The sequence below is a fragment of the Epinephelus fuscoguttatus genome, linkage group LG7 (genome assembly GCF_011397635.1).
Source record: "Epinephelus fuscoguttatus linkage group LG7, E.fuscoguttatus.final_Chr_v1".
NCBI classification, from domain to species: domain Eukaryota; kingdom Metazoa; phylum Chordata; class Actinopteri; order Perciformes; family Serranidae; genus Epinephelus; species Epinephelus fuscoguttatus.
In genome coordinates this window covers 4,085,742-4,111,886 of record NC_064758.1, presented here as the reverse complement: position 1 = coordinate 4,111,886, position 26,145 = coordinate 4,085,742, and the positions used below count along the sequence as shown (strand labels likewise).

Sequence of the window (26,145 nt, the reverse complement as noted above, 5' to 3'; positions counted from 1 at the left end):
CCATCATTCCTACCCCAGTAACCTCCTCCTCTATTCTGCCCAAGCCTGTTGGTCTCACCTCTGTTCCCACTGAGTATCATGACCTCCAGGAAGCATTTAATAAGGACCGAGCCCAATCCCTACCACCCCCATAGACCATACGATCATAGTATTGGGTTACTCCATGGCGCTCCTTTACCCTTCAGCAACTGTGCAACCTCTCCAAACACGAAAAGGAGTCCATGGAAAAATATATCACAGACACTCTGGTAGCTGGTTTCATCTGTCCCTTCTCCTCACTGGTAGGGGCAGGATTCTTCTTTGGAAAAAAAGGACAAGACACTTCGCTCCTGTATAGACTACAGGGGCTTGAATGTTAAACACAATAAAGAACAAGTATTCCCTTCCACTCATTTACTTTCAGTCCCCTCCACCAAGCCACCATCTTCACTGTGTTGGACCTCCGCAACGTCTACCACTTGGTCAGGATTAATTAGGGGGATAAATGAAAGACCGCCTTTAACACCTGTTCAGGTCATTTTCAGTATCTTGTGATGTCTTTCAGTTTAACTAACGCTCCTGTTGTTTTTCAGGCCCTAATTAATGATGTCCTACATGACATGCTCAACTGGTTTGTGTTTGTCTATTTAAGTGACATTTTGATCTTCTCCTGCTCACTCCAGGAACACGTTTAACATGTGAGATTAGTGCTACAAAGACTGTTAGAGAACAGGCTCTATGTTAAAGCAGAGAAATGTGAGTTTCATGTTTCCTCAGTCAGTTTCCTGGGCTTCGTTGTGGAGAAGGGGCAGATAAAAGCTGACCCTGCCAAGGTTCAGGCAGTGGCTGAATGGCCCACTCCTACATCACATATGCAACTTAAAAGGTTTCTGGGATTTGCCAACTTTTACCATAGGTTTATCCGTGACTATAGTAATAATAATAACTTTATCTGTAGAGCACTTTTCGAGCTGAAAGCACAAAGTGCTTTCCAAGAAGAGGAATATACAAAACAAAAGTGATACTAATAAAACATAAGCATATACATATGCCTTCACCAATATATACACTTAAGCACATATATACCTGTAAGCATGCATACATATACACATGGCTGCAAATACATACATTCTCATACACACAATAAGTCTATCAAGTGTCAGGAAAGGCCAATCTGTAAAAGTAAGTTTTCAGATGAGATTTAAAGACATGAACAGAGTCAGCTGATCTGATACTCAGTCGGACATGACTGGACTATATTCTTTACATGTTGCTCCAGGGTCAAATTACTGTTCAGAATAACACCTAGTTTTTGTTTGTTTTTTTACACCTGATTTTACGTTCGGAGTGATGGGGCTGATGAGAGGCTGAATTGTTTTGAGACATGTACAGGGCTAATGATGAGAACTTCTGTCTTTTCAGAGCTGAACTTTGAGAAGTTTTGGGACATCCAGTTTTTTATATCACATAGGCAATTATGAAGAGATGCTAATTCACTGGTATCAGGGGATTTAAAAGACAGACAGAGCTGTGTGTCATGTGAGATGTTGTGATGATATATTATCTGGCCCAGGGGCAGTATGTAAAGGTGAACAGAACAGGTCCCAAAATGGATCCTTGTGGTATACCATGTTTTAACTGATCAGTTCTTGAGGAATATTCCCGAACAGTGACAAAAAGTTTCCTGTTGATTATATATAGAGAAAACCAGTCCGGTGCACTTCCTGTAATACCTGCCCACTGTTTTAGTCTGTCTATGAGAATGGAATGCTCAGCAGTGTCGAAAGCTGCACTGAGGTCAAGCAACATTAACACAGAAGATGCACTGGAGTCTGCAGCCATTAATAAGTCACTTGTGACTCTAAGGAGGGCAGTTTCTGTGCTATGCAGCTTGTGAAAACCAGACTGAAATTTTTCAAATACATTGTTGTTGTTAAGTGTAAGTAATAGTTGATTCAGCACTACCTTTTCTAGGATTTTAGATACAAAGTTGAGTTTGGGGATAGAGGTTTTCCAAGTCTGTGGGATCTTAACCAGGGCCCTTCAGCAGCGGTTCAACACAGGCAGTTTTGAAAAGATCCGGTACAACTTAAGAGGACTGTGCTATTGTGCTATTGTGTCTTTAAACAGTTTTGTTGGGATTATAGCAAGGGGACTTGAGGAGGGATTCATAAGTGACACACTTTTCTTAGGTTCCTACAGTGATATTGGTCTGAAGCAATCCAAATCATTCAAGGAGGGGCAGGAGGTGGGAAGGAGGTGTGGCGAGGCAGTGGCAGCAGACTTTTTGTGGTGGGATGTCCCTGCAGGATTCAGACATGGAGGACTTTCGGAGTGTCTCCTCGTGGCGTCTTTCGGGATCTTAAGACGGGTAGAGGAGGTCTTTCCCTTAGATGATGGCTGTTGAGATGCTGGATCTGGAACATCAGCTGGCTGAGCCGGACCATCAGCTGGATGGCCTGGGTTGTCATCAGACAGGGTCAGATAGTGATTAGAGAGGGATAGGCGAGGCTGAGAGGTAGCCCCGTCCAAGTATTCCTTGCGGCCACAGACCACCACTTCCGCTCAGGATGACTGGTGGTTGGGTGTTAAGCAGGAGGAGAGCAGTTGACTAGTGGAGAGGTCCCACAGAGCTGTGTCCCGGACAGCTGTGCTGAGCGGGGAAATCCATTGAGACTGCCCAGAAGCGACCTCCATGAAACTGATAAGAAGAGTCTTTTTTCCTCAGCTCATTAGAGAGATGTTGAATATATTCTTTCAGGTTAGTGATCTCTCTATTTGCTTTTTGAAGTAGTTCGCAGTCCTGAGAGGGCATTGCTGGTATGGCTGTGTTTCTGGACATTTGTCTCTGCTGGCAATCTTCAGTGAAGTCTGTCTTGGTGATTTGAAACCTTGATGACAGGCATCCTTGTCGGTAGTTGGGTAAGTTTTGTTAAAATATTGCTTTTAGAAGCTCAAAAGTTATTTCGATCTTAGCCGCACAGATTAAACAGACTTAAAATAATGAAAACCAATTAAGATCGGAGAAAACTCTGCAACAGGGAACAAGACTAATACAAAGTAAATGGTAAATGGTAAATGGACTGCACTTGTATAGTGCTTTTCTGATATCACAACCAATCAAGGAACTTTTACACTACAAGTCACATTCATCCATTGACATACACATTCACACACTAGTGGCTGAAGCTACCATACAAGGTGTCATCTGCCACTCAATAGCAAAACAAATGCACATGTCATGCTGAGTACAGAGTACTATGCTGTGTTTTGTTGCTGTCTTCAGTTGAAACCATTGTTTGCTGTGTTTTGAGTATTTTGTTTATCAACATGTATGTTCAGCATTTTATTTGCATGTTTCTGTTTAGTTGCTGTCTTTAGTTATTGTTATTGTTTTGAGTGCAGCATTTTCTTGGTTTGAATATATTTGCATGCATGCTTGAGTTAATTGGACACAGCTGAACACAATGGAGGAAGTGATTGCAGACATGGACTGACAGCTGCATCAGCCAATCAGCTGCTGCAGGCTGGCCACACTGGCCAATGGTGACTCAGGGGAGGGTTTCCCCTCCACCTATATAGACAGAGCAGCAGGGTGGACTCATTATTGTTGACAGGACCCACACACCTTGCAAGCAGAGGAGGCCTTGGCGAGGGGTGAGAGCAGGCCAGACGACTGAAACCAGCAGTGTACTGGAGGCCTTTGAACACAACTGGCAGAAGCAGGAGTTTCTGCCCAAAGCTGTGAGTTCCTTACAACCAGTTCACTGTCTGTTGGTGAAGCTGCTTGCAATTGACATAACCCTGTCTATGAAGTGCAGACTGCTGGCTATTTTTCTTGGTTCCAGGAGTAGAGAAGAGGGACCCTTGGTGGTGTGGGCCTGACCGATGTCGACTGGATAGAGGGCGCTAAAGCAAGGACTTGGAGCACGACAGTGAGCCCACTTGGACTGATTAATTTTAAGACTGTTTTATCTTGCCCTTTTTAAGACCTTCCCCCATTTGAAAGAGACATTTTCTACCATCAGTTTTAGCCTATACGCATATCTTTGTACAATAAATGTTTCTTGTTGCAGCCTCTGTAATTGTGGTTTGTTAAATACTGCTCACTCTCGTAACAAAGAATTCAAGTTACCTTATTGGTGGTTTGTGATCATTATACAGTTACAGCTACTTAATTACAGCCACCTCCTTTTTTACACACAAGTTCTACAACATTATGCTGTTGACTTTAGTGGTTAACACTATGCTAATGATGCTCGACACAGATTTACGCAATGTTTTAGTTATTCAATGAGCAAAGATAAGCAGGACAGTTGACTTGCTTTATATGCCATTTCTCTTCTGGCACTGTTGGGTATTGGTGTAGGTCCTCTGTAATTGCTTGTCATAAACTCGTAAACTTGCCGAACATCATTTTCCTGTGGGCATCCATGTTTTCTTGAGCAGATGCACGGAGATGCATTATGCTCAGAAGTTGGGATGATGATGGATGGACTTCGTACTTGCGATCAATTGCAGGGACAAATCCAGGGGCTCGAGAGCACATTGGCTGGATATGAGATGGGGTGAAAGCAGCTGTGCCATCTACTGGCCTACCTTGGGGAGAAGGATTATATCTATCTGATGTGGCCCACTGCTGTCCCCTGCTTGCGTTAAGGTAACTAACTTTGCTGATTTCTCGGTTTAAATTAAATTACAACGTCTGTTCAGCTGTTTCACCAGAGCTTCATAAATATGGATGGTTCCCTCTTGAAGGTGTTGTGCTACTCTGGCATTTGCATTAAGCTGCTGACACTTCAAATCTGCACAGTATCTTCCTCTAATTGATAGCAAATTCTCCTCATGAGGTGAAAAGCAGTGAAGTAAATGTGGTGGTCATTATCATTATCCAACAAATTGTAAAACTTGCTGGAGACAAAATGAATGTTACTGACCCTTGAGGTTGCAGATGTTGTCCAGTCCTTTTGTTTGATTGAAGCAATTAAAGGGTACCCCATTTTCTCATGTTTTGTGTCCAAGTGACTAATAACAGATTTTGAAATCACTTCAGTTCAGTTTTATCATTAGGTAGGCAAAAACATAAAAACATGGTAAGACAGTACATAACATGCACACAGACAGCAGTTACCGAGCAGTATGATAGCGCACACCAAGTCAACAAGACTGCCAGCTGACTCCAATTAATAATTACTAGTCCATACCCAGGGATGTGTTACGTATAGAGGAATAAGAAATCAAAAACAGTATATTAGAGGAGATGCAAAATCAGAGCACTGTAAATGCACTGTAATAAATATTAATGTAAGACAAACAGTGCACACTGTATTTAGAAACATTCTTTATGGCAAAATACATGAGCAAATTTTTGGCTGACAGCATGGAGGTACGCGCATGCGCGGGGCCGTGCACGGGCACACAGGTCAAGTGTTGGAGATAAAGACTTCCCAGCCAAACTATGGTCCCAGCGCGCAGCTCGCGCTGCTAATGGTGCTGACAGTATGAATATGTAGTGGACAAAAACGTGAATATGAACAGTAGAAATGTGGGAAAAATGCAAAAACGGTATTGTGGCTGTCTGCACATTACCCGCACATGCGCAGCTTGCGCTGCTGATGGTGCTCACAGTATGAATGGATAGTGGACAAAAACATGAACATAAACAGTAGCAATGTGGGAAAAATGCAAAAATGGCATCGTGGCTGTCTGCACATGACCAACATGAAAACCTATGTGCAAGTTCAGAGAAGTAGGTCAAAGCAGTCAAGAGAAAAACGGATGATGACGGACAGACGGAGGGAGGGAGGGACAGAGGTTTCTCCATTTAATAGCAGGATAGTAGGATACTAAATAAGCTAGAATAAGCAAAAAAATAATAAATACCATACGAGTTCTGGGCACAGTGACCAGTAAAGTGCACAGAGTGACAATAAGACACACAGTGTCTGGAAAAGTGCAATCTCTCAAAGGAGCGATCAAGAAAAATTGTCAGTCAATACATAGCATAAACAATGATAACAACAAACAACAATGAATAATTTAAGACAACGGCGGCAGTCACAGCTACGTATGCAGCTATGAACGACATTACTTCCTTCCCTCAGCAGCATTCAATGCTCGGATAAAGATAGTAACAAAAGAGTATTTGTACCTGTTTTTAGTGGCCTGTGGGACACACAGGTGAAGGCCGGATGGAAGGAGCCTATACTCAGAAATGAGTGGGTGAACATCATCCGTGCAAACAGACAGAGCTTTCAAGAGCATCTGTCTGTTAAAGATGTGATCTAGGCTATCCAATTGGATGCCGGCTACCTTAGAGGTAGTCTCGCCACCAGACAATCAGAGATCTCCGCCTCCTGATAGTCTGGGGACACTCCTTTCTAAAGTGTGTTTAACACACCGGCGAAAACGGCCGGCAACAAAGCTCTTGCATTTTTGAAAAGGACATGCCTTCTCGGAAATGTGTGCTCCTCCTTTTCTCATCCGCAAGGAAACAAACACACAGAGAGCTTGAAAATGGATGCCGAGAGATTTAACTCCGTTTTATCAAACGTGTGCTCATCCGTGAAGAAAATATTTTTTCCAGCGGATGTCTTAGTTACAACATGATTGAGCTAACTGGAGTAGTTTCATGTCGTATCCGACAATGGGAGACTTTTAACAGATGACGTCCTGATGTTAGCTTTGCTGCTGCTGTTAGCTGTCCCTGTCAGCTGCAGCCACTGATGCTTTCTAGACATCGTGATTTCCTAAAACTGAATAAATACCACACAAAACAACACAAAACTGCTTTGCTAGCTCAATCATGTAACTAAGATATCCGCTGGAAAAGATATTTTTTCACGGACCGTTTAATGAGTTATTACCTATTACAGACACTGCTAACGGCTAACAGGGCTAACAGCTAACGGTTAGCCCAGCTAAACGTGCACACAGAAATAGTAATGTTTGTTCAATCATTGTGTTTATAGACTTTATAAACATCGGATTAGTCCAAACGGTGATACAGTGATGTGAAAAATGTGATATATAGGCTATATATATATAGCTAAAAGCTCTGCTGGTTTTCTACCCCGAAGTATTTGTAAACAACAAGGCGATACCTTCTATAGTCCGGCCGGACGGATGAGTCATGGCCTTGTAAAAGATTATGTTTGTTTCTTTGGCGAGAATGTGTCGCCGCAAACACGACAAACATCCACTGAACTTTGATGGCATTTTCTGCGACCACGGCTGAACCATTTTGTACCGCTCCATGTGTTTCTAGTGGGACTATGTTTACAAGCACAAGAGTTCAGCGAGCCACTGAAGGACCGCCCTGCAGATTTACTACTGGTTCTGCAACGTAGGGAGTTTTTTTAAACTCTGAAATTGTATCTGCCCATCTAAACACAAAATCAGGGAGAAAGTCATCAGTCTTTGGTTAAGCAAAGCATCTAAAGACTGACTTATGAGTCTACCTTAGAGGCCACTTTCACAATTTTCCAGAGGGAATTCTTATTCTTGATAAAAAGATTACCATACCAACAAATAATCAAAAAAGGCGAGCCAGTAGAGGATGACAGAATGCTGGACAGTATCCCATTAATTCAATTCAATTCAATTTTATTTATAAAGCCCAATATCACAAATCACAGTTTGCCTCACAGGGCTTTACAGCATACGACATCCCTCTGTCCTTATGACCCTCACAGCGGATAAGGAAAAACTCCCCAAAAAAACCCTTTAACGGGGAAAAAAAAAACGGTAGAAACCTCAGGAAGAGCAGTAGGGATCCCTCTTCCAGGACGGACAGACGTGCAATAGATGTCGTACAGAACAGATCAGCATAATAAATTAACAGTAAACCGTATGACACAATGAGACAGAGAGAGAGAGAGAGAGAGAGAGACAGAGACAGAGAGAGATGCAGGATAGACGGTAATGGCAGTAGCTTACAACAACATTAATGAAAGTAATAATATTATAATTAATAATAATATATTAATATCTGATAGTATACATGTGTGACAATAATCATATGTGTATAATAACAGTAGAAGTATGACTAATGATAACAGCAGCAGCAGCAGCAGCAGGAGGCTGCTCTAACTCATTGATATCTGTTTGTTAGAAAGTCAGGAATCCAACCCACCAAACATAGATCCAAATCAAAAGTAATCAATAGCTTTTCTATCAGGACGTGCGACTGGATGGTGTTAAACGCTGATGAAAAATCAATGAAAAGCAGCCTGGCGTGGTTTTTATTACCTTCTAGATGCTTATGTAGAAGGTTGAATAAAGTGACGTTGCGTCTTGAATGTCCCTTCCAGCCCTATACGCAAATTGGAGACGGTCTAACAGGCTCTCTGTTTTGACCACAAACTCTGTCTTAACTAGTTTTTCAAACTGCTTCATAATCAAGGAGGTTAGAGCAACGACTCTAAAGTCATGAAGCAATTTTGGATTGCTGCTCTTGGCAACAGGCACAACAGTGGACTGCTTCCAGAGAGAGCGCACCCTCTGCTGGATAAGAGATAAATTGAATATGTAATTAAAAATGGGGCCTAGCTGCTCTGCACAGGTCCTTAGAAGGTGACCACCAATGTTGTTCGTACCAGGACTATTCCTAGGTTTACACCTTTTAAAACACTTGATGACACTCTGTTCATCCAAAAAGGATTTAAAGGAGAGCCCAACAGAAGTCTGTTTCCGATCTCAGAATGTTTACTTCTAAAATCATGAACATCAAATTGAACATAAAAAGCATTGAGGCTCTGAGCCAGTGCAGGAGTCCTGCATCCCCACAAGCTTCTATCTCTTGTATTGAAGAGGAGTGAACTGCACACATACAACTTAAAACGTGAGCAAATAGGCAAAGATTCTCATGCTCCAGCTGGAAATATATGACCTATCATTAACTTGAGGCATTTTTTAATGTATATTTTATGGCACATTTTACGTTTCACTTATATATACCCTACCCATCAAAAGAATATATATATTTCAATGCACTTTAAGTCAGCTTAATTCAATGAAGGTCTGGGATGTAGGAAATGATGGGGCAGTGCCATTGCACCCTCTACTGGCCAGCTGCCACTGGATTCCAGTCAAAAAGTAAGGACAGAAGAGAGGATCCTTAGTGATCAATGACTTATATTGCTGAATTGAAGTACTATAGAAACATAACTTAAATTATGTTCACTGACAGCCAAACAGTGGATAAAAACTTAAAGGAATGTCCAGACCTGGACAGCAGCAGTCATAGTGGCACCACGTGTTAACTAAGTTAGGCAGGCTTTCTTACAGATGTCATCTGTTATGCAGTAGGGGAGACTCTCAATTTCAACACATTCTCACTCTGACCTTGTCACACATTGACGTTTGGTCATGGACTTTCTACCTGGAGATATGACATACAAGGTACCCTAGGTGCATTGGTTGTTGACATTCTGGGGTGCTGTATCAAATTCTGCCTTTTACATGCAGTGTTTTCCGTTTTCAGAGGAAATGTACAGTTTGCATACAGTCAAAATAAAATGCACTATGTCGGTACAACACTGTGATACAGCCCATTCCTTCAACTAAAAAGGCATGTGGTTACAGTTTGCCAAGACATGCATGTGGTAGGGTTTAGGCAACAAAAGCATGTGGTTGGGTTTTGGTTTAGGGGATTAGGGAAGAGTTAAAAAATGTCATCTAACGGGTGTTAGCGTCCTGTGAGCAAACACCGGCCTTGTGGGTGAAAGTCAATGGTACCGCCACATTTCCCCCTGATGCTGATGGGTGCCATTAACAATAGCAGCAACTGGCCGCATATTATGCCAACATAAAAGTAAGTGTCTAAACCCAGAAGTCACTGACCAAGCGTCAGTATTTAATGACTAAGGAGTGAGACTGGGTTGTCAATTCTGTCTCTGCAGTACTCCCAGAACAGTTCCCAGTCTGTGACATGGAAATACTTGTGGTAGGTTCCCTGGGTGTTCTTAGTTCTTAGACCAAACCATCCCAGCCTTTGTACAGCCATATGTCATATTTTTTTAAGATAATACTTTTGGCCTTTATTGATGGTATGGACAAAGAGTGACAGGAAAAAGGGGTAGAAAGGATAAAGGCCAAAACACACCGGCGCTGTACGATGATCTACATTAATCTAGTTAATTTAATACACTTTACTTTCTCGCTTTCAGAGTTTCAGAATTATATTGTGTCAGGTGTCTTGACTACAGATGAATGTTAAAGTGTGTCTATGGCTTGGCATTTCAGTGTAAGATGTCATATATTATGTGAATGTTAGCTTACACTGGTGCTCAGTCAAGCAGTGGAACAATGGATTAACGTTAGCTAGATGCAAAGATAACACTATGTTTTGACATCAGTAAGTTATAGACAGTGGTGGAAGAAGTGACAGGGAGGAAAGCCCAGGAGAGGAAACCCAAACCTCTGTGGGCCCTTTTTTAAGGTAAGACTGATTTGGCAAGGCAGCTTTATTTATATAGTGTATTTTAAAAACGTGACTGAAAAAAGGTGACTCATAGTGTACATACAAATATCAACATACAGTATCAATTTGGTAAAAATGTAGAAGCAACACAAAGGCAATATAAAAATATTAATATAGAAGAAAGAGTTAAAAAGTTAAAATAGAAAAATAAAAATAAAATTAGGCATAGACCACCCCAAAATCAAACTTTGTGAGCTGTTTTCTTACCTTGAAAATAGTCTAATAGAAAAATAAATACGTATTCTACAGGATCCATATGTTTCTCACCTCTGAATTAATGGAAAAGATGAGAGTCACTCTAGCCCAGGCTTCTGAGCCTATAGAGTGAGTCCTGTCTTATCCATTCATTTCAATATTGGGACAAGTACAGGATCTACAATGTGGAATGTTGCTTTATTTTTACTATTAGACGATTTTCAAAGTAAGAAAACAGCTGACACATTTAGATTATTGGGTGGATGACGCCTTTCATGTTAGTCAGGTACAGGTCTAGAGCCTGTATGTTAACACATCTGCCATCCTCTTTGGCATGTTGATGGTGTTTTTGGTTCTGGTTCAGCATTGTGTGGATCTGCATTTGAGCAGAAATGATGGTCTACTAGGGTGTGTGTGTGTGTGTGTGTGTGGGGGGGGGGGGGGGTCTGACTTGCTGGCAGTTTAGATCTAGAATACTTTGTTGGTGACATTTTGTTAAACAAGCAAGATTCTGTAAGGATTGTAAGACTTCTGCTAACTGAAGCACACGCCTGCACTGTACTAGGTTCCCTTTTCACCCTGGAGAAAAAGTTTTAAATTGCAAACTTTTAAATTGCATTGTTAAAAATGTGAAAATATAGTATCGCCTACCAACTGAGCTTGTGCACGGCAGGCTTGGGCGCATCCGTCTGAGGCTGTGGATCAAGTTTTACCACTTTATCACTATTCCCTCTAACTTGTAGCTGTTTTTTCGTTATCTTTTGAATTTAATATGAATTATGGAACTGTTTTTGTCAATGTTTGTTTCCCCCGTTTTGTACAATTAATTATTGTTTAAAGTTTCAACAAGTTTCTTTTGGAGTGCGTGACACAAGTGTGTTTTGAAAATGGCCGCGGACTGTCACCTGCTCAACACATCAGTACCTTCGGATGCCATGACAGTAATAGCCAATAATGTCAAAATGTCATTTACAGACCGATTTAACAGACGATCACTGCTGCCCTACCCGCAGGTCCATTTGCGGGTCCCGCGGGTTACGGGTCGACCCGCGCATCACTACTCAGCTCAGTCTATAAATGCTGTACACAACAGTAAGGCTATAGACATTATATTCTATTCAGGTCGGCAGAAACAGCAGCGCATCGGCTCTACAGTGCACGGCACTGCTGATTAACCATTTTATTGCAGCACAGAGTGTCTGCCAGCAACCAGTTACTTGCAGAGGCTTCCTACAACTTGTTTCAGCGGTTCCGATTTAATCAGAAGACAAATTAAACAGGATGACTAGCCAATGTGAAAATCAAAAGAAAGCATAGAATAATGTAGCTAACTGAATGACATGATGGTTATCAGAGAACCGGGGTTACGTGCAGCGGGGCAGGCAAGCCGTCGCCCGCGACCAAAAATATGTGTGTTACACTACAAAGAGGTCTATAGTCCATAAAATGACGTTAAACAAAGATAATGCAATGGTTATCATAATTTTAAAACAACTATTAACGAGGAAAATACTCACATTGATAACTCTGCTTCCTTACGCTTGTCGCCGCCATCTTGCATTGACTGAATCGTCTGTACTCGGCTGGGTTCGGCTGAGCTCGGCGGATGATACGCAAAGGATTCTGGAATAGCACAAGGGGTTGCCAAGGGTGGTCCTGAAAAATCACAAAAGTGAGGGCCATACAGCCCTTATTCTTGACCCTCAACTCAACACTCTGAGAATCGGGACAGCACTAGCACTTCGCGGGAGCGCGGAATTTTGAGACTGAGGGTTAACATTGAGGGTTAAGCTAGGAATTGGGATTGGGCCATTGTCACACCTCAGCGAGAGTCCTGACCATGGACTCAGCTTTCAAAAGAAAATGGAACTATAGTTCCAGGAAGGCAATCCCAGAAGCATGTGGTAAGGTCTAAAGAATATGACAGATTACATCCCACACCTCCTCCTTGTCAAGTGCTCCTTAGCAGGTGAGCTTAATTATTTCTATGCTCGTTTTGCTGTGGCCGTGCTGCGGCCGTGTTGCCTGCTCTCTCTGGTTTTACGCCAGGCTCGGCTCCTTTCAAAGACTCCTTGCGAAGCACTCCTCTGGGGTTTTTTCGGACCTAATTGTATTGCGGAGTTTTGCACAGCAGCAACCGGATCTTTGCTCTCAAACCACAAAAAAATGTGATGGCACAAGTCTCCTTCAATAGCTATAAAAAGTAATTTTTCTCTGTGATAATGTAGTTGTTAAGTTGTTTTAATATACGTGAAATGTTTGCATCGACATTTTTGTAAGATGACCGGACGGTGTCATCTCCTGTAGCCGTAGAGTCTGCAGCTGGTAACGTTACAGCTGCAGGTTAACGTTAGTGATCGTATTATCTGGTGACTTTCCGCTGAATAAGTTACGTTGGTTGTTGTGGTACAGGTTATTTGGTTGAATATCAACTTATAACCCAAAGAGTGAAACGTTAACGTGGATGCAAGTCACCAGATAACACATGTGTGACTGTGTAAACAGCCTCACCAGTTCTGCTGGATGTTGACTACAGTATTCATTGTGATAATACTTGCAATACTACATGAAACTAAACTAATAACTAAAAAATAAAAGAAAGTAATGTTGTTATCTCTGTTCCATTTCAGGGCCACCGGACAAAACACAAGCCCTGATTCATTTCAGGGCCACCAATGAAGACAAGTTTACAAAAAGCAAGCAGGCTCCAAAAAACTATGGGAGTGAGTAATTTGTAACTTGTGAACTGTTCATATTCATAACATAATTCTCGGTCACAACGGCAACTGTTCCCCTAGTGATCAAGCATTCTGTTTCAATATGAAATCAGCACAGCTGCAGACGGCATTGTCGAAAATTATTGTTTGGTAACTGCACTTTTGTTTTGCTGCCCCTATACTGTCACTTTTTGGAAAGATTTTGTCGAGTATATTCGTTGCAACATTTATGCTCTATTTTCACTACTGTTCAAAGATGTGCTGTTTGGATTTTATGATGTCAGCATTTCAAAATGAAAACAATTCTATATCATTAATCTATCTATTATCTTAGCGAAATTCCATATTCATAAGAATAAATTTTGTAACAGAAAACTCTTGTTCAAAATTTTTATGAATGAAATGCAGCACTCCCCAAACTCCAAAGCTATAAAGACTCTGAAAATATGTAAACAAATTAATTTTTGAGCTGCTGAACTTTTTAATTTATTTATTTTTTTTCTTTTTCTTTTCTCTTAACCCTGGCATATTTGTTCTGTTCATGTTTGTCACTGCTTGTTTTGTACAAGAATTGAAATAAAGTGTTGAAAAAAAAAAAAACTCGTCACGTCTTTTTATCGACGGCTACTGATGACATATATTTCTTCTTCTTTGCATTGACAAACTAGATAGAGTTCTGGCATATTGCTGCCCCCGACAGTCTTAAGACATATTTGCCTTTGAGGGGTGTCCCATTTTAAAGTCACAAGATAGCCCTTAACACTTGGTTTTGAAGGCTAGTGAGATTGAGGGTTGAGCTTGAAAATTAAGATTGAGGGTTAAGATAGGAATTGGGATTGGGCCAAAAACTGGTGTGATGTGGTCGTGCTTCTTGGTTTTAGTGGTTTTAGCCTTGTGGCTGAGTTCTGAACAGTCTGAAGTCATTGCAAGGTTTTTTGATTAAGACAGGAATAAAGACTGTTGCAATAATCAAGACGTGAAGAGATAAAAGCATGTATAATCGTTTCTAGAGCTGTAGTCTCCTGGTCTCCTGGTTGATTATTTGGTCAATATGCACTCATCTGATCAAATTCTCATTGGTTGAATAATTGCCGTGTTACTTTCATAAGGAGAAAAGTACTACATCAAATAGCTTTCCAGGATTAATCCATTATTTCCTGTGGGGGGAGAGACAGACTAAGTTACCTGTGAAAACTAACGCTCATTGTCGTGGTGACGCAGACCTGTCTGTTTCTGTATACTGACACCATTTCCCTCAGTGGAAACAAAGCTCATATTTACTTGTATTTCACAGATAAGAAACAAAAAATTGTGAAGACAGTAAAGCCTCCACTAAAATAGCATTTTAAGTCTTGTGTGTGATATATCCTTTAGGGATATATACTTCGGGATTTATCCCGGTTTCATATGAACAGAGGAAATGTCCCCTCATTGCTAGGCTAATTTATACAATGTAAAATGCCAATAGACTTGTGCTAATAACATTAACATGTCATATTGGTGGGGGAAATGTGTCCAGATAAAGACAAGTGTTTGTCTGTCAATGCTGCGATTTATAGTGAAGCCAATTTGCGTACTTGTGTTTGAAATTGTCTCTATTAAGCCATATTTATTGTGTGTTTTGAATCAACTAAACGTTACAGCACTTAACAGAGTCCTCCACCACTGACTAGCGTTTTGGAGGTGTAACTGCAGAGTGACACAGACACACCACCGCAGACGGAAAACTAAGGCGCAGATTTATTTTTTTCCCACGACTAATCGATTAGTTGAAGATTATATACGACTTCAGTCGACCAAGATTTTCTTTGGTTGACTACAGCCCTAATAGTTTCTGTATCTCTGAAAGACAGATCTTATTTTAGCACTGTTTCTGAGGTGATTTAACGAGCTTAGTGACATGTTGTTCAAAACATAAATTACTATCCAACATGACACCTAGAGTTCTTGCAACAGGCTTTATGTGTTGTGACAGGTAACCAGTAGATGGCAGTATTTGTTTAGTGACCTAATTCCAAGGATTTCTGTTTTATCAGAAGTGAGCTGAAGAAAATTGAACAACATCCAGTTTTTGATATCACACAGACAGTTCTGTAGAGAGCTCAGCATGCTGAGGTCAGTCGGTTTAACAGGGAGGAACAGCTGAGTGTCATCTGCGTAACAGTGGAAAGAGACACCATGTCGATGGATGACATCACCCAAGGGGAGCATGTATAATGAGAACAAGATAGGAACAAGGATCGACCCTTGAGGCACACCATACTTGATATGGGAAATGGATGACATGATATTGTTAGTGGACACACAGAACTTCCTGTCTGGCAAGTATGAAGCAAACCAGTTTAGGGCAGTACCAGATACGCCAACCCAGTGCCTCAGTCTATCTAAAAGAATGCCATGATCAATTGTGTCAAATGCTGCACTTAAGTCCGTCAGCATTCATTTAGACATCATTGGTGACTTTAAGAAGGGCTGTCTGTGCTGTGATATTGGTGGAAGACTTACACTTTCCAAATATGCTGTTATCCACAGTAGAAAGCAGCTGCTTTGACACAATTCTTTCTAGGATCTTAGAAATGAAAGGCAGTTTAGAGATTGGCTGATCATTTTCTAAGATGGTGGGATCCAGCCCAGGTTTTTTAAGGACCAGTTGGACACAAGCAGTCTTAAAGTAATCCGGGACACAATCAGCAATGTAAAGCAAATGGGGCCCAATACAATCAGTCACCTCAACTAAAAACTTAGTAGGAATAGTCAAGAGGGATGGTTGAAACTTTCTTATGTGACATGGTTTCTAGGAGCTCTGGCTCCTAGAAAGAGCTTAGGGAATCATGGTACAAAAAAGGTGGGACTGTGGGTGATACCAATCTTATTGACTCCACCTTACCAGCAAAGTACAATGGAAAGTTCTCACAGTCAGCATCAGAATCAGCAGGAGCAGAAGGATAGGTTGGGTTCACTACCTGGTCAACAGTCTTGAATAGGAATCTGGGGTTGTGTTGATTGGCAGAAAGTGAGTAGAAGAGGAGGTCATGCTAGCCCCGACATTATTAATCTTATCTACAAAGAACAACAGAAAATTACTGCAGTCCTTATTCGACCAAACAGCTAAATCAGGAGGTGCAGGAGTGACAGACTTATTGATAGTGATAGTGATAGATTAGTGATAGTGTTTTTTTATGCACCAGGTTGAAAGATCTTGGTACTCTCACCATGAATGTAAAGGGAAAAAAAGAGTCAATTATACTAACAGTTGCATCAGTTGTATTAAGAATGAAAACATCAGATCACAAATTTGGGCAAAGTGTTTGGTCCGTTTAGATAAACTACTTTGTAAATTTGGAAGAAGCAAGGCAGAAAGGCTATATCCAGGAATCCTAAAGTTAAACCTTTTAGGAACTTTTAAAGAAACTATTCATAGCCTACATTTTAAGACCTCATCACCATTTCGAATTCTAACAGGTTACATCAGTGCCATACTTAATTTACATTTACTATAGGCCATTGACTGAAAGAGAGAACACCAAAACAGTCTGAACAGTAGTTCCTGATAACTCCTTGAATCACTATGTCCATGCAACATAATTTAGATAGACAGGTGGGAACAATGGGATAAGACGGACGTAAATTTAGTGAGAGACTGAGACTCAGGCCTTGTTTAGTAAGTTTGCCAATATTAGTGATTATGTTATTATTTTGCAGTCTACACAGTGTCTAAATATTACTTGTAGGTGCATTCATAATCGTAATTAGGCTTGCCTAATTAATCAAGCCATTATTTCCATGCTGTTAATCTTTTGATTTTATCCTGAATTGTGCAGCAATTTGTAAAGACTTTTTTAAATTGTGTAATGCAGTGATAACAGAGTAAGTGAAAACAGGTGTGGAGACATATACACAGTTAAGAAAGAAGATTAAATAAAGTAAGAACTAGACCTACAATAAAAATAAAGAGCAAATAAATACATCAGAACAAAATAAAACAATATAAGGCAAACAACGAGTAGAGCACAGGCTGGAACTGATGGGCGTACTGGCGAAAACAAGTATACTGCAAAGCTCTATGAACAGGTGTGTGTGAGGGTGTCTTTGAGTAGGTTAGTGGATGTGTAGGTGACATTGAGATGATGGCTATTTTTAGGAAGTGAGTGATCTTACATGTTTTAAAAATACATATACATTAACTACAGGCACATGTCTATCTTATGGATCTATCATATAGGATGCCAGAGAGAAAAGGAAGATATAAAAAAAAGTCAGTGATTTCAATGTGTTAGTGAATATATGTATGTATGTGTCTGTGTGCATGTGATTGTGAATGTAGTGTAGGAGGAATTCACAACAATCAACAAGTATTGAGTATGAGTACGGATGCTATTAACAGCCACAGCCGTGCGTAATGGTAATGTGTAACTTCAGCTGTTCTGTGGGAGAACCGGTGTGAGACAATCTCTAACACTGCAATTCTTCTCTGCTGTATTTTTAATTGATCTAATGAGTGGACACAAATATCGCTATGCAAACTGATTGAAGGGTTTTTCTGTATCAGTTAATGTCTCACTGTGGGAGTGTAAACAAAGCTCGAGTAAGTGTGTCCAGCTCCACAATGACTGAGATATTTAAAACAGAATCAAGCACAAGTGATGCTTTATAAATATGGCTCAGTAGTTTAAAGTGACTTTAACATAACTTTATCAAGCAGCAGTCAGTCAGTCAGTCAGTCAGTCAGCCAGCGGGCCAGTGAGCATGCTAACTGTTGTCCAGACTGTCGTAGTCTCCGTAACCATGGCAATGATGACAGTAAGTGAGAGACCTGTTATTCTGTGACATTCTCTTCTACAAATTCTGATTTAATATCACTCTGTAATGTCTTGCGAAACTCTTTTGGTTTAATGTATCTCATGTCATTCCAAACATGTGAAAAAACAACATGGTTTATACAGTAGAGTAGGGTGTGCACGGAATTAGTAAGGGACAGTACTTTTTTTCTTCAATTTGGAACGATCCCTTATCATACAGGATGGGTGGCAACCCTAGAGAGCAAACCTCTCTGCCCTTCCATGCGCCTACATGGAAAGCCTTAAGGCAGAGAGAGCAGCAGCAAAGACCCCCAGGAACAGAACTGAGAAAGCATCAATGACAAACAGAAATGACATTGATAAGTTAGACACAACATGAAAAGGGAGAGCTGGGGTGGAGATGGGTTGCAGAACAGCTTGCAGAGGAAGCAACAACAGTAGACAGGTCAAAGCAGTTTAAATAGGGCGCCTTGAATGAGATTTGCCAAAATGTTGCATAGAGAGGAATCAGCTGATCCATCAGTTAATTGGGCTGTTTGAGATCAGCTGCTGTAGCTGGGATGTAAACTGAACTTGACATTGTGTCCTTCCTGAACTAACGCTGTGCTCAATTTGTTGTATGATTTTGTTGTTTGGCTTAATTTTGTTTTGTATTTTTGTATTTATGCGTATTAATGTGAAACCGTTAATGCCCTGGGACACTTGACACATATCAAATGTTTTCTGACAATAAAGCAAAATCAGATCAAATCAAATGAAACTTGCATTATATAACAAGCTAAATTTAAATGGCACATTAATGGACATTTTATTTACTGTGTAAAAATATTCTGTTATGATCCAGAATGATTATAATACATGACTGTGTGTAGGTTAGTGAAAAACTTAAGCAGTATTTGCTGGATATAACGTCAGAACATTAAAGGCTCTCTAAGTCTTCCTAAGCTTGAAAAGTTTTTGTCACATACAGCAAACATCTCCTCATGATCCGCTAGCTACATGTCCTCTGAATATGCTGAGACTGGGCTGCCTACAGAGACTGGACTTTTTCACAGCATATTCAGATGACATGTAGCGGAGTTGTTTGCTGAATGTGACAAAAACATTTCAAGCTTAGGAAGACTTAGAGAGCCTTTAATTACTAATTAGCTCCACCACATGCATTCATTTGTCAAACTTAATTTATTTGATTGTGATAACGAAAATGAAGTCCTGAGAAGAAGACAGGATTATTGTTCTCAGCATATGGAAATATATAATACAATATAAAATATGAAGAGTGTATTTCTTAGTCATCACACTCTCTGATCTATATTCAACTTTACTGAGCCATTTTTCACTTTGGGCCACTAGCTGCTGTGCTTGTGCCATTGAATTAGAGCCTTTAAGTCTGGGGAGTCAGGGTTTAAGGCGGTGACAATGAACCGCACTACCCCTTGGCTGAATTCAAAGTGGGACCTTTGTTGCATATTATTCCCCCGTCTTTCTTCCCCTATCATGCTACTGTCAAATTTTCAAGAAAGGCACTAAAGGACCAATAAAAAATACTTTCTCTGATTAGCACTAATCACAAAGTACATCACGGGCAATGAAATGTCCTAGGTAAAGGTGTGGACTCACATCAAACTCATGTTATGAATGTGATAACTTTATATTTGGGTTTTGCTCTCCTCCCAGGCCCAAAGATTTACAGTGATGTTGTTAAAGCGTTCAGTATATTAACCCCTGCATGAGCAGGAGGGAAAAGTGTGTTAGTCAGTGCAGACCAGCAGACAACCAACACATGACACTTTTAGATGTGATGTTCCTAACTATTTTGCTGTGGTCACAAAGATGCACTGCAAAACATGGAACACAAAAATAAACGATAACTTTGTTACAGATGATTCTCAAAGAACAGAAAGCTGAGGCATTAATGTTTTTATAATATTAGCTAGCATTTAAAAGCGAACTTTTCAGGCATTTATAACCTCTTGACACACTGAAAATCTTTGTATTCAAGATGTCTGTGTTTGTTACTTGGTGCACCTATTCTGTCATTGTTCATCTTGAGTCTGGATTACATGCAACTGTATAGGTGTTCAAGTCTTCTCTCCTACCTCATCCGTTATCTGTCCTCCAAAGGTAACCCACGTGCCTGCACAAAAATAAAATAATAAGACTCTGTGAGTTTGTTTGTGAGTGTGTGTGTGTGTGTGTGTGTGTGTGTGTGTGTGTGTGTGTGTGTGTGTGTGTGTTGCACAAGAAGATCAGGAGGATGTACAATGAAGCAGGATTAGTGGGTTAGCGAGGTACAGTATATTGAGCCGAAAGCCAGAGCTTTCAGTGCCACAAAGGTTGATCTCTTTTAACCTGGCCAGATCATGATGGCAACTTATGTTGCATGCCTAACCAATCTGAGCAGGTTATGTTCACATATTTGGACTGAAATTGCTCATTTACTGATCAGCTTCTTTGGAAATTGTGTCACCACTCTTGCAAAACCCCTTGGAGCAAGGTGACTGACTGACTGTTGGAGGTTCTTTTCCGAGTTAGAGTGTTTACAGACTTAACAAAGTCTTGACAAAAAAAGAGTGAAAAACTTGAATTTCCCCTCAGGGGGATTAATAAAGTTTAAAATTGAAAAAAAAAAAACAATAATAATAATAGATCCATTGGCTTTTCCTGACACTATTCCCTATTAGTAGGGATGCACAATATCAGCAAGTCATTGGTATAGCCCGATATTGGCTTTAAAATGAAATATTGGACTTGGCCAACATGCTGATAATATCGGTACGTCATCTGTATTAACCAATATCATTTTAAAATGAACTATCAAAATTGGGCCACGTGCATCTTCTTATTTTGCACAATGAATGAATATTGCATACATTGAAAAGTATTATATTTTACGTCTCCACCTGCTGGTGGGCCATCACCATAAGTATGTATGCATAATATAATGTTATTTACACTACAAAAGAGACTAGATGTTCTCTTAAAGTAGGTGGAGAAAAAGTGAAAACATCGATATGGGTATCAGTTATAGGTCACATATATGTCGGCATTTTGGATATCAGCACAAAAACCAATATTGTGCATCCCTATCTATTAGCAATAAAGATTCTCAGATGAGAGATTACCTTACATGCAAACTTGCTGAGGAGTACATCAGTGATGCCATCAAAAGAAGACATGCAATTGCAGTAGCGCAAACTGTATGGATCAAGTTTAAGGGTTTATTTTTGCAGTGGGAACCTACATTCAGTTTGTGATGTAGAAAATCTGAGCAAGAATAATATTTCATTATATTTGCAAGGCTGTTCTTTCTTTCACTGAACTACTGAATATGTTTTAAGTGTTTCCTGGCCATTTGGTCATGCTGACTCTACAAGAAGTCAAATTAAATCAAAAGTAGCACACAATAATAGTTCACAACATTAGTAATCAGTCTGATGTTTACTTGCATATAAAACAAGGTATAATGCCTCCAAAACATACCAAATTATTTCACTTTAATTTGACAAAAAAATTAAGTGATTTCTATGTATCCTTCATTTATGGAACAATGTCAGACCTACAGTAAATACAATTCTTGAGCATAATATCATTTGTCATGTTAGAAATAAATTGTAGGCATGGAGAGTGCATTCAGTGGTAAAATAACTATATTAACTCACAAATTCCACTCTTGCCTCATTTTCAGCAACAGTGTTGCTTTTTGCTGTAATATTGTTTTCATATTTTTCATAGGCAAAAGTGGACTGACTAGGGCTTCAGGCTTTGTCGAGCCTGCTTAGGCAAAAAACTTGCTTCATAGTACACCCCTTTTTCCAACCTTTTAGCTTCCTTTGATCACAGGAATGATTATGAGATTTCTAAAAGTAAATGGTAAACAGACTGCGTTCATGTAGCACTTTTCTCGTACCATCAAGGTACACCCTGCCCATCAGATAAACATTTACACGCACACACCAAGACTCAGTGAGGTTCAGTATCTTGACGAGGGCAGTTCCGCATGCAGACTGCAGGGGCCAAGGAGCCACTGCGTTTCACGTCCTGAGCCACAGCCAAATTGACAACAAAAGAAATGCAAATGCAAATTTGAGTATTGAGTACTGTTCAGTCTACAAGCCAATAATTAAGTCTGCAGTCACAGATTTGTCAGAGCAATATATATATATATATATATATATATGTGTGTGTGTGTGTGTGTGTGTTATATATCATGAATGAAGACAAAATTTTTAGTTTAACAAATCATTAACCCTGCAAAAGGAATTAGGTAAATATTTGAGCACATAATGAAGCTTTTCTCGATTAGAACTGTAAAAGCCGCTTGTTTTCTTTTTTGGCTATCTGAATCCCCTAAACAGAGCATAATCTCTTAGAGTAACATTGCTTTCAAAGCCTGGTAATAGCTGTTTGCATAGAATGAACATAATTTAACCTTCCACCAAACTTCCACCTTGTTCCTGGTGCAGAAGGCTGTGTCCAAAATTATTCCCTCTTCCATTCACTCATTACTCCTCAAACACATGGTAATTTACTCTTTTGTAAGCAAATGAAACTACATACACTTGAATACATATTAGTAATTGTCATTTTGCATCATCACTGACTGATGTTGTGATGTACACCAGTCAGTTTACTAAATTTTTAACTTCAGTTAGGACCACTTTAGTCTGACCACTTTTACTCTGTTCTGGGGCCTCTATGCCTTTCCTTGGGCCTATGCAGAAAGAGCACACCTCTCCACCCTTCCACACGCCTACATGAAAATCTACAGTGGAGAAAAGACACCTCTCAGCCCTTCCATGTACCTACAAGGACAGCCTTAAGGCAGAGAGAGCACAACTCTGTGCCCTTCCACGTGCAAACAAGTAAAGCTTGAGGTAGAGAGAGCAAACATCCCTGCCCTTCCATGTGCCTACATGGAAAGCCTAAGGCAGCGAGAGCAGCAGCAAAGACCCTCCAGGAACAGAACAGAGCCAGCATCAATGACAAATGGAAATGACATTGATAAGTCACACACAACAAAAAGGAGGAGCTGGGTTGGAGGCGGGTTGCAAAATGGCTTGCAGAGAAAGCAGCAACAATAGGCAGGTCAAAGCAGTTTAAATAGGGCGCCCTGAATAAGATTTCCTAATTGGTTGCATAGAAAGGAATCATGTGATCTATGAGATGACTCCCTTTGTCAATCAGTTGATCCGTCAGTTGATTGGGCTGCTTGAGATGTCGCTGGTTTAGCTGGGATGTGAGCTGAGCTTGACATCGTGTCCTGCCTAAACTAAGGCTACGCACAATTTTTTGTTGAACACTTTTTGTTATAGTATTTCTGGACTTAGACAGCCTGGGACAGAATGGGGTCAGGTTCGCGACCTCAGAATTGCATATCTGCTTTTTGCAGATGATGTGGTTCTGTTGGCTTCATTACACTGTCCACCTCCAGTACGCACTGGGGTGGTTTGCAGCAGAGTGTGAAGCGGTCAGGTTGAGAGTCAGCACCTCAAAGTCTGAGGCCATAGTTTTCTGCTTGAAAACACTGGATTACCCCCTCTGAGTTGGGAGAGAGTTACTGCCACAAGTGAAGGAGTTCAAGTATCTCAGGGTCTTGTTCACAAGTAAGGGGAAAATGGAGTGTGAGATGGATCGGTAGTTTTGTGTGGCATCAGCAGTGATACGGGCACTGCGTCAAAATGTTGTGATGAAGGGGGAGCTAACCCAGAGTGCAAAACCTTCAATTTATCAGTCCAATTACATCCCATCCCTCACTTATGGTCATGAGCTTGAGAATGAGATTGCAGACACATGCAGCTGAAATTAGTTTCTTCCATAGGGTGGCCGGGCTCAGCCTTAGAGATAGGGTAAGGAGCTCACAAGTCTGAGTGAGCTCGGAGTAGAGCCACTGCTCCTTCACGTTGAAAGGGGCCAATTGAGATGGTTCAGGCATCTGATCAGAATGCCTCCTATTAGAGGTGTTCTGGGCGCATCCAACTGGTGGGAGGCCCCAGAGCAGACCCAGAATATGCTGGAAGAACTATATATCTCATCTGGCTTGGGAACACCTCGGGATTCCCCAGGAGGAGCCGGAAAGCATTGCTGGGGAGAGGGACATCTGGAGTACTTTGCTCAGCCTGCTGCTCTCATGACTGGTTATGGACTTATTTGTGGATTTTGTCTCTTCTTGTCTGAGAAGTGTGTTTCACATTGCAGTGTTTGACTTACATTTGAGGACCTGAGTTACTTGAGGAAGCATTTTCAATTACAGGCCTTTGTTCCCCTATAGGAATGTAGCTATTTCAAGGTACAAATGTGGGACTTAAATTGTGGCAGTTCTTTAAAGTGATAATGACAACTGTTTGATTTCAAGTCTCTGTATAGTCAGAGATGTCCTTAATTGAGATGTATCAGTCAGTGTCAGGATTTTTTTCCCCAGCAATTTAAAATCAAAGAATAATTTCCCTCTGAATTTAGTGGGGTTTCATATTTCTAATTTATTAGGAACACAAGCAAAATGTTTTATACTTCCTGTGAATACAATTCAGCTAATCTTGTTTCCGTATGTGTCTTTTGTATGTACTGTGTTAACACCTTATTTAAAAAGTGGATGTAGTCACAAGTGTATAAGTCCAGTAATTATGTAACTTGACCTCACACAAATTGCAACAAAAGCTGTTTTACTTGTATAGTAACCCCTAAAGGTATTTTCTTTGACATACAAAAGAAATCAACCATCCAATCAAAAGGGAAAACCCTATAATCCGAGAACTTCAAAATTGCTGCCATCTGTCAAAGTAACACTAATTATTTCATAATTGAGAGGGTTACAATCAGAGATGAGCAACAATTCTGTTCTGTCTCCAATTTTTAGGAACTTGTGGTTCAAAGTATCCAACTGGCTAACAGAAATAATTAATAATTAATGATAACAATTATTTCCCACGTTCTGCAGATATGTCTTTCATTGTAATTTGCGGAAGCCCTCTGCTGCGCAAGACTTTTATGACCAATTCAAAGCCCTGTTAAACTTCTGTGACCCCAAAAAAGAAAGAATCCTGTTAGGAGACCTCAATGGGCCTCATTCATTAATACGTGCGTGGAAATGTTCTTACTTTGCACACAAAATAAGTGCATACGCAAAATCATCGTGGGATTCATGACACCTGCGCACCGGCCAATTTTGTTTTCACAACCATTCTAAATTGACAGGCGCGTGCTCACAATTTGTGATTAGCATACTATCACGACCCCATTTCTCCATATTAGGAAACCGCTTCTCAGGCGTATAAAGTAGTTTGCCACTGGCTGTATCCAAACACATCCAACAGCCCTTAAGCATGCCAAAAGTGCGCTCTATTACGGCGCGTGTGTGGGCATGTATGTTATTATAGCGCACCTCTTGAGGGGTTTCAGGGTTTGCGTATGTTGTCATCAGCTATGTTTTAAGGCCATATCCCCGGTCACCTAAACAATAACATTTTAGCATTAACGGAATAGAGACTTACTAAAAATACTAACTAAAAACAATTGAAATAAAAGACCAGAACAAAAGATGCTCACCAACAAGCCACCCACTTCTCACAGCCCCTGCCTCCAAATGCATTCCCACTGTACTGTTTTGCAAAATAAATCGTGGGTGTCTCCTGGCCAGCGGGCCACAGCGTTAAGGATATGGCAGTCGGCATTACAGATCATCTGCACGTTGATGGAGTGATAGTTTTTTCTGTTCCTGTATTGCATTGAGTCAATCGATGGAGCTTTGATGCGCACATGGGTATTGTCTATTGCGCCAATTGTATTTGGCATTCCAGCTATGCCATGGAACCCCCTCTTCACATCTGTCTGATTATGTTCATCATGGGAATTTTCAGGCAATAGTCTTAGGATGCCATTTAATACCCGTGGGATGACACGGCTCAGGGAGGGTTGTGAAATCCCAGCCCGGTCTGCTATTGTGGCACAGGCTGCAATATCCTCTAGCAAGGCT

The 26,145-nt window shown here is 40.6% G+C and overlaps 1 protein-coding gene across 1 annotated transcript in view; it reads right to left on the bottom strand.

The window, feature by feature from the left end:
* Positions 1-26,145, bottom strand: part of LOC125892021 (voltage-gated potassium channel subunit beta-2-like) — a 202,408-nt gene that overhangs the window by 68,902 nt on the left and 107,361 nt on the right. Inside the window, exon 7 of the mRNA XM_049581741.1 lies at positions 20,273-20,310. Coding sequence (XP_049437698.1) covers positions 20,273-20,310 — 38 coding nt within the window. The remainder of the gene's footprint in view (positions 1-20,272; positions 20,311-26,145) is intronic.